The sequence below is a fragment of the Mustela nivalis genome (assembly GCF_964662115.1).
Source record: "Mustela nivalis genome assembly, chromosome: 5".
Taxonomy (NCBI): domain Eukaryota; kingdom Metazoa; phylum Chordata; class Mammalia; order Carnivora; family Mustelidae; genus Mustela; species Mustela nivalis.
In genome coordinates this window covers 36,964,136-36,980,017 of record NC_139024.1, presented here as the reverse complement: position 1 = coordinate 36,980,017, position 15,882 = coordinate 36,964,136, and the positions used below count along the sequence as shown (strand labels likewise).

The window sequence follows — 15,882 nt, the reverse complement described above, 5'->3', positions numbered from 1 at the left end:
GAAACAACATGAGTTCCAGGTTCCTTTTGAGATGATTTATTATTGCTATCATTTTTGTCTTCTGCACTGACAAGAGACAAGTAGATTTTAAACCTAGGTGACCTGCGAGTCATTTTGGAGAGTGAAACAAGCAATGTGATGATTGTTTACTGCCTTGTTACCCCTTAGCACTGCCTACGGTGGGAACCGGGTATCGCGGAGGGGTGGTGATGGCAAACAAGTTAAGAGAGAAACAAACTAACAAAAAAACAGTAACCAGTTCCTGGGCTTTAATCAGAAGCAGCTCTAAAGTGATCACTGTGTCTCCTTGTCCGCTCTCCGGATAAACCCCCAAGTGCGCGCTTTTGCCTTCCCGCTCAGAGCGCGGAGCGCCATCCTCCCTTCACAACCACCGAGGCGTAGCCGGAGGCCAACTAGGACCTGGGGCGCACAGGCCGGGGTTCCGGGACTCCGCGCCCTGCCGCGCGGGGGTAAAGGCCAGGGGCAAGATGCCGGGCGCTCCCGGGCCAAGCCAGCCAAAGGCTGCAGGAGCAGCGGCAGCGGCGGGGGCCGGGGCGGGGCCCTCGGCGGGGAGGGGCGGGGCAGGGGCTGCCAGACGGGCGCGCCCGCCGCGCGGAGCATCCATTACGCACTCCGCCAGACCTGGACACTCTAGGGAGCCAGTGGCGCCCTAGCTCCAGAAGGAGCCGGGAGGAGGAGAGAGGCTTTCGGGAAGCGTCTCCTTTGAGGGAGAGGCGGTGGCGGCATTTAGGAAGAGGAAAAACAGCAGCTGTACTTCGCCTCCAAGCGTCAGACTCTGACTTATACAGGCGCTCCCCGCAGCGGGAACTGGCCTCCCGAGAGAACACGTATGAGGAAAGTGGGGGAAGAAGGTCCCTCATTTCCCTCCATCCACTCCCGGCCACCCCGGGAGGCCTGGCACCTGCGAAAGGTGGTACCCAGCGCTCGCTCCTGGGTGCCGGGGTGCCCCTCGGGGCTTGCTAGCTCCTAGAACCGAGCTCTTGATCGCCGCTGCGCGCTGGGAGCGTCGCCGCTGAGAAGCGGGGCTCATTCGCCCTCCCGCCCACCTTTTAAACATCTCACTTCTGCATTTATAGAATTCAGCCTCCTAGAATCAGAATCCTCTTCACGTATCTTGCACCCAGAAGAGAAAAGCAAGCGAGCGAGACATTCTGGCTGCAGGAACCTCTCCCCCTAGTGATGCAGTTATTTATAGCTCAAACTCCTGCCGGGTCTGCGTGAGCTTGCGCGCCCGGCTTCTCCGCAGCAGTGCAAACTTTTCCTCGGGTCCCGCTATTCCGGAGCAATCAGTACAAGGTTCCAGGATTGAATGTTCCTAATCGCTAGTGTCATGCGCGTAGAAACGTGCATTTTGGTGTGTATGGGTGTGTGTTTCTGGCCGACGTTGGTTCATATGCTAACGCGTAACCGACAGCTCGGAGTCATGGTTTTCTCTGAAAATTTCTCTGAATGGGTTCAGCGTCAATACGGGTTGCAGATGTGGAAACTGGGGTCAGAAGGTCAGGCTGGCTCAAGAAGTAGGACGTGGCGTTGGGGTAGGGGGGTGTGGTTTGAGTGAAAGACTCAAAGGGTGCACGAAGAGAATGGAAAAAAAAACAAAACAAAACACTAAATCACTTAAGTTTTCAGGGCGACATGAAGCGAGAATCAGTATCGAACACAACCCCTCCCCCCCGCCCCACATCACCATCATGACCTAAATCTGATAACAGATTCCTCCGTTCTCCATACTTCAGGAACAATTAATTATTGGTATTCTGCTTTTAAGTATCGGGAAATCAACGTTAGATTTACAGTCTGGAAGACAACAGGGGGAGAGAGATTGTGACATTGCTCAAGAAGCAGGACATTTCCATTGAGAGGATTTATTTTTCCCCAGCTCCAACTACAGGCACCGAAAGGTATTTTACCTTGTCAGTGGTTCAAAGGAGAAGAAATAATAATAATGATAACCATATACAGGCGTATCTGGCCGCCCAAATGAAACCTCTTCTCTTCATCCAGAGGTAGCCTTCCGGATCCAGGTCCTTTCGTAAGGTCTGACCACTCGGACTCAACTGCCGGGCAGATGTTTGGGGACTTGTACTCGCCCAGGCGGCGTCTCGTTACCACTTCCACAGCCCCAGGCCGCCCCCTGCCTCCCCGGCCGGCCAAGCCAGCTGGACTCCCGCTGTCCGCGCGGCCCGCGGGACCCACGCGCGGCGCGCGCTGAATGGAGACGTCCCCGCCGCGGGGCGCGCACCGCTTCCTCGCTTCACCTCCGCGGCGTTATTGTTCCGCGCCGGCGGCCGAGCGCCAACCGCAGGCCCGCGCCTCCTCCTCCGACGCAGTGAGCACTTCATTAGTAACCCGAGCGTTTGGAGCTCACACATGTCACGGCCCCTCTGGGAAGGCTCGGGACACCAGCCGCTCGCCGACGGGCTGGCCAGGACACTAGAAGCTGCACTCCCCAGTCTCGGACTAACTCCGGCCGCAGCTTACCCCACCAGAGGCGAACACCGAGAGGAGGAGGAGAGGGCTAGAGGAAGAGATCTGACCCGCCTGCTAACCTAGAGAAAGAGCTCGCTGGTCATCACCCCCCCGCCCACCACCCCACTCCGCCCCGCCGCTCTCCGTTGCTGCTCACGCCCTCCGGACTGGCCGCGCCAGAAACCCCGCTCCCGTCGGGCGGACGGCCCCGGGCACCAGGCTGAAGGCGGTTCGGAGTAGCCCAGCTTGCCGCCAGCCTGCCGGGAGCAGCGGGAGCGGTGAGGGGGGCGGGGAGCCGACGGGGGAGGGTCGCCCCGCGCCGGAGGCGCGGCCGGCAGCCCCGCGGACGAGCCGGCTTGTGCAGGTAGACCGCTAAATAAATAACTCAGAACAAACTTTGCGTTCCCATCACCTTACCTTCCTTTGCAGCCTGCGCCTCCCCGGTGTGTGCAAAGCGGAGCAGCCAGATGTAGCATAAAATAATCCATGAAGGGTGCCGAGTTTGAAAAACCATGGTGCATGAGCAGGTTTTATTTTAGGTTTCAGTGGAGTCGTAGCTTTTTAAATGCTGTTTGCTCCGAAGTGGGTTCTTTTTTATTGCGCTTTTCGCATCGATTCCCCTGCTCGACCTCCGGCCGGCTGCTCCACGTTTAGCTTTTTTATTTTTTCCCCCTCCTGTTCGTTCGCACCGTGTTTGCTGCCTGCAAGTCTCCGACTGCAGACCGGCCGCTTGCTCCACACTCCAATAATATCAATTAGGGTGGAGGGGGCGGGGCTCCGAGCAGAGAGCCTCCGCCACTCGAGCTGACTGGCAGGCACAGCCGGCCTGCCAGGCGGCGATTCCCAGGGCCGAGGGGCGGGTCCCGGTGAAAAGGCCGCCCCGGCCGCGGGGGCGGGCTTCGGGGCGCGGGCCAATCGGCGGCGAGCGGAGTCAGGTTGCGGGTCCAGGATTCCCTCCAGGTTCCGAGCTCCCAGCTTTCGCTAGATGCTCGGAAAGGCAGGACGCGGATGGTAGCCGAGGTGCGTGCTGCTGTGGACACTCGGCTTTTAGCAACCGCAGCTTTCGTGGAGCAGAATCAATCCGAGAATAACGCTCCCAACTTAGAGTATTGTGTATATATAGTGGTACTCCTCGAGGTCTTTTAGAAACCAGAGGCAATGCAAGCCATCTCTCAGCTACCGAACACGGAGCCAGGAAAGTGAAATAAGCTATCTTTAAGTAAAGTGCCTTTTACTTTTTTGTTACTCAAAACCTCCGCGGGTCGGGTAACTTTGTTCTTTTCATTTCTTGAAAGATTTCTACTTTTCTTTTTTTTCTATTACTCAACAGAAGTCAGCTCTAGGCACCACCCAGCGCAGTCTCTGGAAGAATAAAAGTATCCAAATGTATTATGTTCAAACAATGTTTCCAAGAGTTTGCAACAAGCTCTGGCAAAAGAAACAGAGGAAAAGGGAGTGGAGAAAGGAAGTCTTTTGTTTTAGGTGCCCTCCTCACCCCCGCCCTATCATCTCACAATAGTTTGTTGGGTGAAGTAGGACACGAAGAAAGAACGTTTAGAAGGTTCCGTATCACTTTTCTTATATGTTTTAATATTTTTTGAGGTTTTCCTTGGATTGCCCCAATTTGAACGTTTCCCATTTCGCTGCATAAATTACACTTAATTTTAAAGAATGTTACCGCGCCTTAAATTCATAAAGCAAGACCTTTTTCGCAAACTGATATATTCCAATAATTACTCAATTGTATAATTATTATTATTCAGGCTTTTAAAGGAAACGGAGAATAAGAAGTATAACTAATATCTCCAGTTGAATTCATCCAACTAAAATAGCAAGAACGACTGCGTAGAGAAATCCGTTTACCGTTAGGCAGTTTTGGACACTTTGCAATTCAAGAGGAGGGTAATGTAATAAGAGGAAGAACTTTAAAACCTTAATTGCTAGATCACCAATTTCAAAGGTTAGGGCAGAGTAACTTAATCACATGTTTAAGATGAGCTCCGTGTTCTTCTTGTCCTATATTTCTCCCTTAAAAAAAAAAAAAATCTGTCATTTGATTTGTCTTTATTTATAATAGGCACAAAGTTTGATCTCACCTGAAACTCCAAACTTTTTTCCTATCATTTCTGTATAGAAATAAAAATTGAGTTGCTTCTGGTATTTGTAGTAAATACTTCTCAGAGATGACAGATTCCGAGATATTTAAGTTTTATTTTATGATAAATTGTCTCTTGTAGTTTTAACTTGCTTAACACAATTACAAAGAAGAAAGAAATGGAATCTTTCTCTAACCTCTCTTTGCTTTTGTAGTTTATTTTTTTTAATGTTACTTGTTCCTAGACATTATGCCTATTAAATATTTTAGAAATTATATCTAAAAGCATTTTAAGTGCCCTTTACAGCATGCATAGAAAATGTAAACTGCTTAATAGATTAACCTTGAAAAGAAACAAAAAAATGTAGAGAGCACTTGTTCAGAGAAAAGCTAGTGGTATTTACACAAACAGATGTTTTAGAGTAAAAATTGTAAGGTAAAACATAATTAAAAACATAAATCTCCACACATATACTATAAAACTATTAATCTCAGAACCACAAACTCACAAATATTAAACCACTTCTAATAGTTAAAATAATTCTACAGGATTTCAGCACTTTCTCCAGGGTCTCATCCCCACTACTTACAATGACACCAAGGTAGCCTTTAAAGTTTAAAATATTCCTTTCATCTATTGAATGACTAATACTCAGTGATGTGAATAGGAATAACTTTCCATTAAACCAGGAAACCAAAGAAGTAACATCCTTCACTCTGATGAGTGTAGGTGGTATAGGGAGTCCCCTTATTGTGTCCCTTCTGTCTGTCAGACACAGGGGCATGTGCAGCCTTGCTTTTATTTTTAGAGACAAGAGGCTTCACATTAAATGCACATGTGCCAGGCTGCTGACAGTTTTCCCAGCAGAACTGCATAGTGATACTCATTTTTAGATTTACCAACCTTCTTTCTTTTGTATCTAGGTATATTGGTAAAGAAGTCAACATTTAAATCAAAGTGAATGATTTAGTCAACAAAAGAACATTCATTGTGCAGTATTATATGGAACGTATTTTAGTATATAAATTGTTAAAGTATTTGGCTAACAGACAAACACATAAACCTATTTACATGAAGCCCTTGAAATAAAAAAATAACCAGTTCACAAATCTTTCATATTTTAAAATAACATTTAATAATGAATTTCATTCTATCACCTTAAAAATAGTTTATTTTAGCTTCATGTCTCGATTTTTATATCTATGATTTTTGAATCATATATATGATTATCGGTATAACAATTTCTAGAAAAGTAAATATGTGTGCGTGTGTGTGTGTGTGTGTATAAAATTAGTTAGAAAAGAAATGATTTTCCAGAGCTATATCAAATGGTGTATACAACCAACATGTGTGAGCCAAAGCAAAAATTCTGAAAACTATTTTTAATTGTTATGTATTCATTGTGCAGTGCTGTTGATAGAGTAACCTACATATATTTAGCTAATTTTAAATAAATGGAAATAATAGAGATAAACTTTAACATTTCCAACTAGGCTCAAATCCCCTCTTTTGAAATATCTTTTATAAAGGTATAGTAGAAAGATGGAAAATACCTAGGATCAGATGAAAAGAAGATATACCCAACTTTCCTGCACCATGTTATTTTTATTTAATTATTAATAATCACACATAACTTTACATATATGAAAATAAATGTACAAATTCAAGACACATTCCAAATGAGGGTACAGCTGTCATCTCCCGTTAACATCCTTCAATAATAATATTCACCTCACTGTTTATCTTTGGGAGATATTCTATAATTTTAAGGAAAAAATAGTAACTGAGGAGTAAATTGTGACTTCAGGGAATAAATTCCATGAATTTTCAAGTTCCATTATGTGTGTGTGTGTGTGTGTGCATGCGTACACGCGTATAGTAAATAGGCCTTCAGAGGATAAAGTACAATCTGAGACTGCAGTATGTTACCAATCTAAGGCTGCCAAACTAGTTAACAACAATGAAATCAAAGGGCTGTTTCTGAACCTACTACTTTTGCACTTACTGTCTAAATGCATTCACAGCTGGTAAATGTGAAAATGCAAGTTCATCACAGAAAAAGGGGTAATTTAAACTGAATTAGAAAAGGTACTGTGCAGAAGAAACTGATTATAAACAGAAAAGAAACATTATGTCTCAGTTAATAGATATTACAGAAAATTGGGTTCTCTATTTGTGATTTCAGTCAAAATGTAAACAATCTTTCCACTGTGCAAGAAAATCATTTACATATTTACATTAGCATGGTTTATGTGGTGTACATAAAATATTTATTTGCAGTCCAGTGTAAAAAATGTACATAAACTAGGCTCATAAAATACATAGTTATAATTTCACCTATTCTAAATCTCAGATTTAGTCGACAGTATATAGGAAGTCAAAGGTCAAGAATCAAATTATAAGTCAAGATTGTATTTTGTGACTTTATGAAAGTTTACCTATTTTTGTAAGCAGATAAATTGATACTGTTATGAAAACAACAAATTAATTCTCTAATTGCAATTACTGAGTTAATTTAAGACCTCTTAACAGATAGAAAAAAATTATATCAAAATTGTAAGAGTCCAGTTGAATGTTGCTAAAGTGTCACTTGGAAATTTTCTAATCATTTATAATATTCAAAAGTGTTGAGTCAAATAACTTTTATTATGTGACTAGTATTGAAAGAACTGCTAAATATAGCAGAGAAAATGGCACATTATCCTCATAATCACATAACACTTGTACAATACTCTCAAGAAGAATTTATTATTTTTAAATTTGATTTTGCCTGCAGAGGTTCTTCCTGTCCATTAGTTATATTTCATTTTGCCATAAGTCACTAGCACTGATAGGAAGAACTAGCTTAAATTATGCAAAGTACTTCTGCATGCTTTCATTGTTTCTTATCTTGCAGTGTTTTAGCTCTTAAAACCCTTGGATTTTAGATGTCAAGGAGCGCTGTGATGATTCAGTGACCACCAGGGGGCACCAGGATCTCTGGGTGTTGGGCCAATCAAGTCTACACTGAATAAAGATGAGGTAATTATGAAATTAAAAATATAATTATATGTACTTTTATCTCTATAACTATATAGAAGTATATAATTAATATATATTTGCCCCACTGGCGCTTTTAAGTTCCTTACTCTCTTTGTACCTGTGCCAGCCTACTAAAGGCCTTCGTAAAAATTTGTGAGATGGTCTGACCTATTTCAGTCTATAGAGACCAAGTTAACTGAAGGGGCTCCAAAAGTACCTTAGAAAGTGAATTATATTGCAGGAAGGTTCTGCCCAGTTTTTTTAAATATCTGAGGAACTCTGAGTCTCTAGATCAACCTCAGATATTCTTTCTTATATTCCATCCACTTAACTCCCCAGAGTTCTTTACCTAGGAAATAGGACCAGGCCGGGATTGAGTATCCTCTCAAACTTGATGGTACTGAAGTTTTTAGAACTCTCTATCTTGAGGAGAATTTTAGAGACTACTTCTTACCTTAGCCTTCTGCCATGGTTAATACTAAAAATGAAATTCTATCAAAATTTGCCTGGCTACTCTCAAGGAGGTCTAAGAAAAGGTCCAAACAGTAGGAATTTTTATGTATCTAAGTAATTTAGAAATAGGAATTTTTATGTTAAGAGAGAAAAAATACATGAATAGTATCCCCAACCTATTAAATTATGCAACTGTGGGACTCTCCACACTAAAGTTGAAATTCTGTAGTCTGCCAAATGTGGTGGTGCCTTATACTAACCCCTTGACTTGAAATGCGATTTTGTTCTGTGGAGAAAGTGGACAGATTTGTATGAGACAATGATCCTCCTAGGAGGAGAGGTATCATAAGCCCTAACCCAATCCCAATTGTTGAGTTTCAACAATATTAGAAGCTCTTAAATATTGGGATGGTTCTAACTAAAAATGAAATTATCTGAGTACCTCAAACAAGCACTTATTGTGAGGGAAAGAGAATTATAGGCTTAATATTTGCTAGGTGAAGACATATTTCTGATGCTCAAAAGCCCTCTGAACCCAGTAACCCAGATACAGTGTTTGTTCTAATTATGTAAGTATGAACTAAAATTACTATATCACTGTAGCTCAAATGTGGGATAACAAGCTGAGAAGGGATCTATAGAGTAAGGTATCACTAGCTATTCTCTGTAAAGTCAGATTTCAAAAGTTATACAGTATAGCAGTGATGAAAATAAAAAACGAAATGTACCGAACATACTATTCATTTAGGAAAAATCCAATCCCTTTGAACTGAGTGCACCTCTAGGGGTTCTTAGACAGTTCTGGAGATGAGAAAGCCCCAAGAAAGAGGTGCTAGATTTCCTCTTCAGTTGGATAAGCCAATTTAAAAGGGATATGTGACTATATTTCTTCCTAACGACGTGGATTGAACTGATTACAGATTCATAATCTAAGTAGCATAATATCTCAGAAAGAGAATACTAACAAAAAGCCTCAATTTAAAAAAATGGGATTTGGGGGCACCTGGCTGGCTCTGTTGGTGGAGCATGGAACTCCTGATCTTGGGTTTGTGAATTCAAGCTCCACATTGGGCCTCTTGCTTGCTTAAATAATAGGATTTTCAAGTATTTATTAAATATTTAGAAAAGCACAAAGGAGCACATGCAGGTGAATAAGGCTTAGTCCTGTACTGAAGAGACCAAGTATCATCAGCAGGATTCCTTTGTGACTGATATTTCCTTTTAGAATCAAGAAAATATGTTTAGAGAAATAGATAACTAGCCAGTTTTTCTCAGTGTTTATTTCACCTATGTCAACAGTGATGATGTCTTCATAATCACATTATTGGCCATAAACTGTAAGATGATTCAATGTACAGTACAATATTATCATCTGACTTATCCAAGGTTGCTTCATTTTCCCCTCTCTGCACTCAGATTAGATAGAAAATTTTCATGAAAATTTACACTCCATCTCAGATTCTGTGGGGTTATGATTATCACTGTTTGGTTTTATAGATGCATTGCTTTAGCTAAAGCTATAGAGTTAACCTGGCACATTCTCCAGTTGATTTTAGATTGATGAAATGACTGAGGTCAATCTCAGTTTAATTAAGTATTTTAATATCTGATAGTCACTCTCTTGTCAGTCTTTTAACAGTCAGGCTCTGGTGGCAAAGTCTGTAAAACTAAGTATGTGAAAAATATGGCAGAAGGTTCCCTCATTTAAGGTTAGATTAGAACCATAAAAGACAAAACCTCCTTTATCTACCTCACAAGTACAAACACAGAATAAATTATCCTGCATTCCAATAAAGAGGACAGGACTCCTTATGAGAGTACTTTCAGATCTCAACTTGGATTTAATATTTCTATACTACCACATCTCTGTCTTTATTTTAACAATTTATATTTACTAACATTTTTGAATTAAACTTTTGAGGAAATAATTACCTTCTAAATTTGAATAAAGATATACTACATTAACAGGCATGTCCCCAGGTACTTTTGGGAAACTGTCCAGTAGATCATCACCTTTTAGATAAAAAGTAGTTGTATCCATTTTACAAAATAACAGCTATGACTCAATTGGTTATACTTGTTCCCAAGGCTATACAACAAGATGGTAAAGATACTGAATGAAAAAGAAAAAAAAAAATGCAGTTACGAACTTAGGATTGATGATGTTAGAATTCTATGTATTCAAATATCTCAAAATATAATGAATATTTTTAAATTCACCCATTTAAATTTTTTTAAATTTAATTTTATTTGTTATTATGGGGGGTGGTGAATGGAGAAGAGAAAGAGAATCTTAAGCAGGCTCTACGCTCAGCACAGAGCCCAACACAGGGCTGGATCTCACAACCCTGAGATCATGACCTAAGCAGAAATCAAGAGTTGGATGCTTAACTGACTGAACCACCCAGGTGCCCCACTCATTTAAATATCTTTAATAAAGTTTAAGGCTTAAAAAAATAAGATCTATTTTTGACCAGATAATGAAAGAATAAATTTTATATAAATTTTACTGTTAGAGATATGTATATAAAGATCTTCAAAGTTATATATGAAATCTGACTATGATGGTATATATTTTTGTACAATTGTGAAAATATGTAATTTTGATTTTCTCATATTTTATACTTTAGCATGAAATATATTCTCTAGCAGTATCTGTTATTCAAATTAAAATGCTTCCAAAGTTTATTTTTATAAGGCATATATCCCTATTGTTAAAAGTAAATGCTTTTCCTATCACATTTACTTATTTAAAGATAACTGATGGGAATATGAACACAGATTCAGAAATACTTACCTATTAAGACATACATATGATGTATCATTTCTAAGATCTACTTGGCTCATAGACTTTGTATATTTCTCTATACCTAGTAGAAGCCAGTAGGCTTTCACCTTAGTCTCTATTCAAACTAAGTCTAGCCTTAGGAAGGCAGAATTCAAGGAGAATGAATTATATACTCAGAGAACCAGTGTTTCATTCTTGAATCAAGGCCTATATCTGGTTTTCTAAATATGGTATTCAAATCCCTGTCTTGGCCCATAAATGTGAGTCTCTTAAGTAAAGCTCCCACTATCTACCCTTCTAATGGGATTCCTGTTCTGGAACCTAGCGCTGTACCTTAGGCCTTTTCCTTACTTATCATAATGTGAACTACCTGCTATTTGCCTCTATACTGACCACTTTTTAGTGTGTTTTTGTGTGTGCATGTGTGTGTGTGTTTTGTTTTTGCCTGCCATCTGCTATAGTTTTCTGAATCTGCCTGATCTCAACTATTTATATGTAGATTTTCCCCATCAAATGAAATATTTATTGATTGTCCAATAAATACCACCTGCCTTTCTAGACCCCTTGATCACATGCGAATCTAAGTATTTTTTAGACCTCTTCATCACATGCAGATCTGGGTATTTTCATTAGCAAGCCTGGGTGTACCTTATCCTAACCCTGACCTAGTCTACTATTTTCTTCCACATTTAGCCAGCAATGTCTTTGCCACATCATGAGATACCGTAGAATGTGCTATCCCTCAGATTATAAAACATCATATTGTAACGACTATATTTAGAAGAATAAGGCCTGGTTTTTAGAGTTACCTCTTCCTTTTGCTATCTTCTCCTTTTGTCTTTTCTTAACCCCTCCTTAGCTCCTTCCTTCTTTAATTTGTCTCTTCCCTTCATTCATCACACTTTACAAAGCACATTCTATTCATCAGCCTTTGGCTAGTTACTGGTATGCAAAATAAATAGGAAATGGTCTTCCTGGTGGTACATGACAGAAATATACACTATTAACAGATAGTGCATTTTAATGACAGAAGTGGTCTGTGAGATGTATGCAGAGCAGTAAATCAGACTGGCAGAGCATTCTAGAAGGGACTGGCATTTTAGATTGATTTGAGGTTGCACAGAAGACCTGGTCAGATAAACAAAGGTGATATGGGAAAGGAAATTTCACACAGTGGAGATAATATGTAAAGAGCAGGATGTGTATAAGTTATAGTTTACTGAGGAAACAGAAACTACTCTAAACATTTTAAGCTGAAGAAATTTGATTTAAATGATCTTGAAGGTAGATCTCATGATGCCAAAAAATAGCCTTGTGTGTGAGTTAGGCAACGCATTCTTCCTAATTAGGAAGTGACTTCCTAAGTCACTTCCTAATGTGACTTAAGACGACCAGAGTCCCAGCTCACACTTGGGCTGCAGCCCGTGAGAGACCCCAGCCAGAAGATCTAAACAAGTGGCACTGGATTCCTAACCCATAGGAACTGGGGTAATAAATATTGGTTGTGGTAAGCAGATGACTTTCACGCTAACTTATTATGCAATTATATAAAACTAATACAAGAACTTTCACAAATTGTGGTAGGCACCTAATTTCCAAATTAATTTTCTTCAACTTAAAATGCTTAGGGTAATTTCTCTTTCTACAGTACATCTATCAGATCACCTAGGGAATAGGGTTCAGTTGCTCCACGTAATTACCTACACTTAATATTTTCCATATTTTTTTTATTTTTATTTTTTTATTTTTTAAAGATTTTATTTATTTATTTATTTATTTATTTATTTATTTGTCAGAGAGAGAGAGAGCGAGCGAGTGCACAAGCAGGCAGAGTGGCAGGCAGAGGCAGAGAAAGAAGCAGGCTCCCTGCTGAGTAAGGAGCCCGATGTGGGACTTGATCCTAGGACCCTGGGATCATGACCTGGACTGAAGGCCGTAGCTTAGCTGACTGAGCGACCCAGGCCTCCCTCCATATTTTTATTTTATCCATTCTATGTAGTGATATCATCTGTGCTTTTAATATTAATTTATCTGATGACTAATGAAGTTGAGTACACCTTTATATGTTCAGTGCCCTTCAGAATATCGTAATTAGTGAAGGGTCTGTTAAAAACTGTCCTTTTATTCTGAGTTATCTTTTTGTAAGAGATTGTAGGAATTTTTCACATATATAGATAGGCCTCCTTTGTCAGATATATAAGCCTTGTCACACTTTGTGGTTTGCCTTCCATTCAGTTCAGGATATCTTTTGATAAAATGTTTTTCATTTTACTTTTTTTTTAAATTATGTTCGGTTAGCCAATGTAAAGTACACCATTAGTTTTTGATGTGTTCAGCAATTCATTAGTTACATATAATACCCAATGCTCATCACAATATGTGCCCTCCTCAATACCCATCACCTGGTTACCCCACCCTCCCTTCTGAAACCCTCAATCTCTTTCCCGGAGTCCAGAGTCTCTCATGGATTGTCTCCCTCTCTGATTTTTTCCCATTCAGTTTTCCCTCCTTTCTCCTGTGGTCCTCTGTGCTATTCCTTATGTTCCACATATGAGTGAGATCATATGATAATTGTCTGTCTCTGCTTGACTTATTTCACTTATCATAATCCCCTCCAGTTCCATCCTTGTCAGTGCAAATGGTAGGTATTCATCCTTTCTGATGGCTGAGTAATATTCCATTGTATATATGACAATTGCACTACTAGGTATTTATCCCCAAGATACAGATGTAGTGAAAAGAAGGGGCACCTGCACCCCAATATTCGTAGCAGCAATGTCCACAACAGCCAAACTGTGGAAGGAGATGACATGGCCTTCAACAGATGAATGAATAAAGAAGATGTGGTTCATACATACAATGGTATATTATTCAGCAATCAGAAAGGAAGAATACTTTTTTTTTTTTAAGTTAGCTCTACACCCAACGTTGGCCTTGAACTCATAACCCCAATACCAAGAGTCACATAATCTACCAACTGAGCCAAATACGCATCCCCCGAAATTCTTTATTTTAATGGTCTAATTACTCATTATTTTCTTCTGTGATTGGTAATCTTACATTCTGTTCAAGAACTCTTTGCCTAATCCAAGGTCACAAAGATTTATTTCTGTTTTCCTCTAAAATAAGTATTGTTTTACTTTTTACATTTGCATCTTCAATCCATCTGGAATTGATTTTGTTTATGGTGGGAAGTAAGGATCAGGATGCATTTTTTTTGTCGTTCCCCCGGTAAACTGTCCAGTGAACCCAGCATCATTTTTCGGAAGACCCACTTTTCTGCATTGCATTGCAGTAGAGCTTTGGTCATAAATCCGGTCTATAACTATATGTGTAGAAGATCCTGTTAAGTTTTAAAGGAAATTGTATTGTCGAAGAAATCATGCTAGTACGGAATCTGCATATTTATCTGTTTTTGTGCAAGAAAGGAAATGTGCTATTTAAAATCTGATGCCATCACATATAGCTCTATGAAGATCCCAATTTTATTAATAGGAATTCAAAAATCTTACTCTCTCTATATTTTGAGACAATAGTTATTATCCATTTTAAGTTTACTCTGATTCTTGGAAAATATATTGCTTATTTTGGACAAGCCCACAAATGTTTCTTCTGCCCAAACTCGTCTTCCTATTTTACTGACTAAGAAGTAGCAAGCAGTGCCATGAATGATATTATGAATCATGAGAAAGATTGAAAACCTTTTAAAGGCATGTCCATCAGCTTTTTCCAAAAGAAAAAGGATCCAGGAGCCATGCACTCCATCTGCTTTTAGTTCTTCCCTTTCCTGTGTTAGCCAGCCTGGGACATAGCACAGGTGTAAAGTGATTATAAATGAAGTGATTAAGGTAACTTGGAAATTTAGATATAAAATAAGCATTTAAGTTTAAAATGCATTACCTGTCCCCTATAATTTTGTATTATTCTTTTAACTGAGCTCTGTGCTTCTGGTTTTGCTCATACCCTCAGTCCGTTCACTGAAAGAACACCTGCCAGAGGATCCTTTTACTTTATTATGTATTTGTCTGTCTATTTGTTTACTATTGCTCTTTAATGAGATCAAAGTCTTCTGTGTATGTTTTGGGGGGTGGACTTAGCATAGTACCCCAAACCCTGCCACTCTCCTCAGGACTGCACTCCTTTCAGGCAGATTCTAGGATGGCAAGGAGAGGCCAAGGAGAACTCCAGGAGTTGGCGCCAGGACTGTTTTTGGTGGGCAAGTAATCAACCCACTGTTCCAAAACTGTTTGTGGATCCTTTTGTTTATTTATTTAAAATTTTTATTTTATTTTATCCTATTCTATTCTATCCTATTCTATTCTATTCATTTTATTGAGAGACAGAGAGCATGAGCAGGGAAGGGACAGAGGGAGAGAGAGAATCTGAAGCGGACTCCACACAGATCATGCCGGTGGGGCTCTATCTCACGACTCTGAGCTTATGACCTCAGCTGAAATCTAAGAGTGGGAGGCTTAACCACTGAACTACCCAGGTGCCCTGTGGGATCCTCTTAAAAACATGTATCAGAACAAACCACTCCTCCACTGGAAACTCTCCACTGGCTCCCATGTCACTTAGTGGTAAAAATCAAGTTCATTAATGGCCTTAACGGTCCCACCAAACTAGGACCCATCTGATTCCCCTGTCTTGTCCTTTTCCCCTCTTCTCATTTTTTCCATGACACTGAATTTTTGCTTTTCTAATAGGTCAGGCAGTCTTCAACATCTGGACATTCAAATTCCCTATGTCCTCTCCCTGGAATGTATGTAATATCTCCAGACATTTACATAAATCATTCCTTCACTTCCTACAGTTTTACTCCATTGTCTCTTCTCACAAAGATTTCCCTTGGGTTTCTCTATCCCTTTACTCCTATCTCCAGATTTTATCATGTCTCAATATATCATAGCTTTACTTACCTTGTACATTGTCCTTCTCTCTAAACTAGAATAAGGATTCATAAAGAGAGTGGATTTTAAAATTCCATTTCCCTGGTGCCTAGAACAGTGCCTATACATTTATGCCAGGCATTTA

At 40.3% G+C, this 15,882-nt stretch overlaps 1 protein-coding gene across 8 annotated transcripts in view; it reads right to left on the bottom strand.

The window, feature by feature from the left end:
* Nucleotides 1-3,252, bottom strand: part of EPHA7 (EPH receptor A7) — a 172,912-nt gene extending 169,660 nt beyond the window's left edge. For 6 of the 8 annotated variants that reach the window (XM_082731671.1, XM_082731672.1, XM_082731673.1 and 3 more), the window contains exon 1: nucleotides 2,908-3,252. In XM_082731671.1, coding sequence (XP_082587797.1) covers nucleotides 2,908-3,004 — 97 coding nt within the window. In that variant the 5' untranslated portion in view covers nucleotides 3,005-3,252. The remainder of the gene's footprint in view (nucleotides 1-2,907) is intronic. The other 2 variants (XM_082731675.1, XM_082731678.1) reach the window with 1 other exon arrangement.
* Between the last annotated feature and the right edge of the window lie 12,630 nt (nucleotides 3,253-15,882).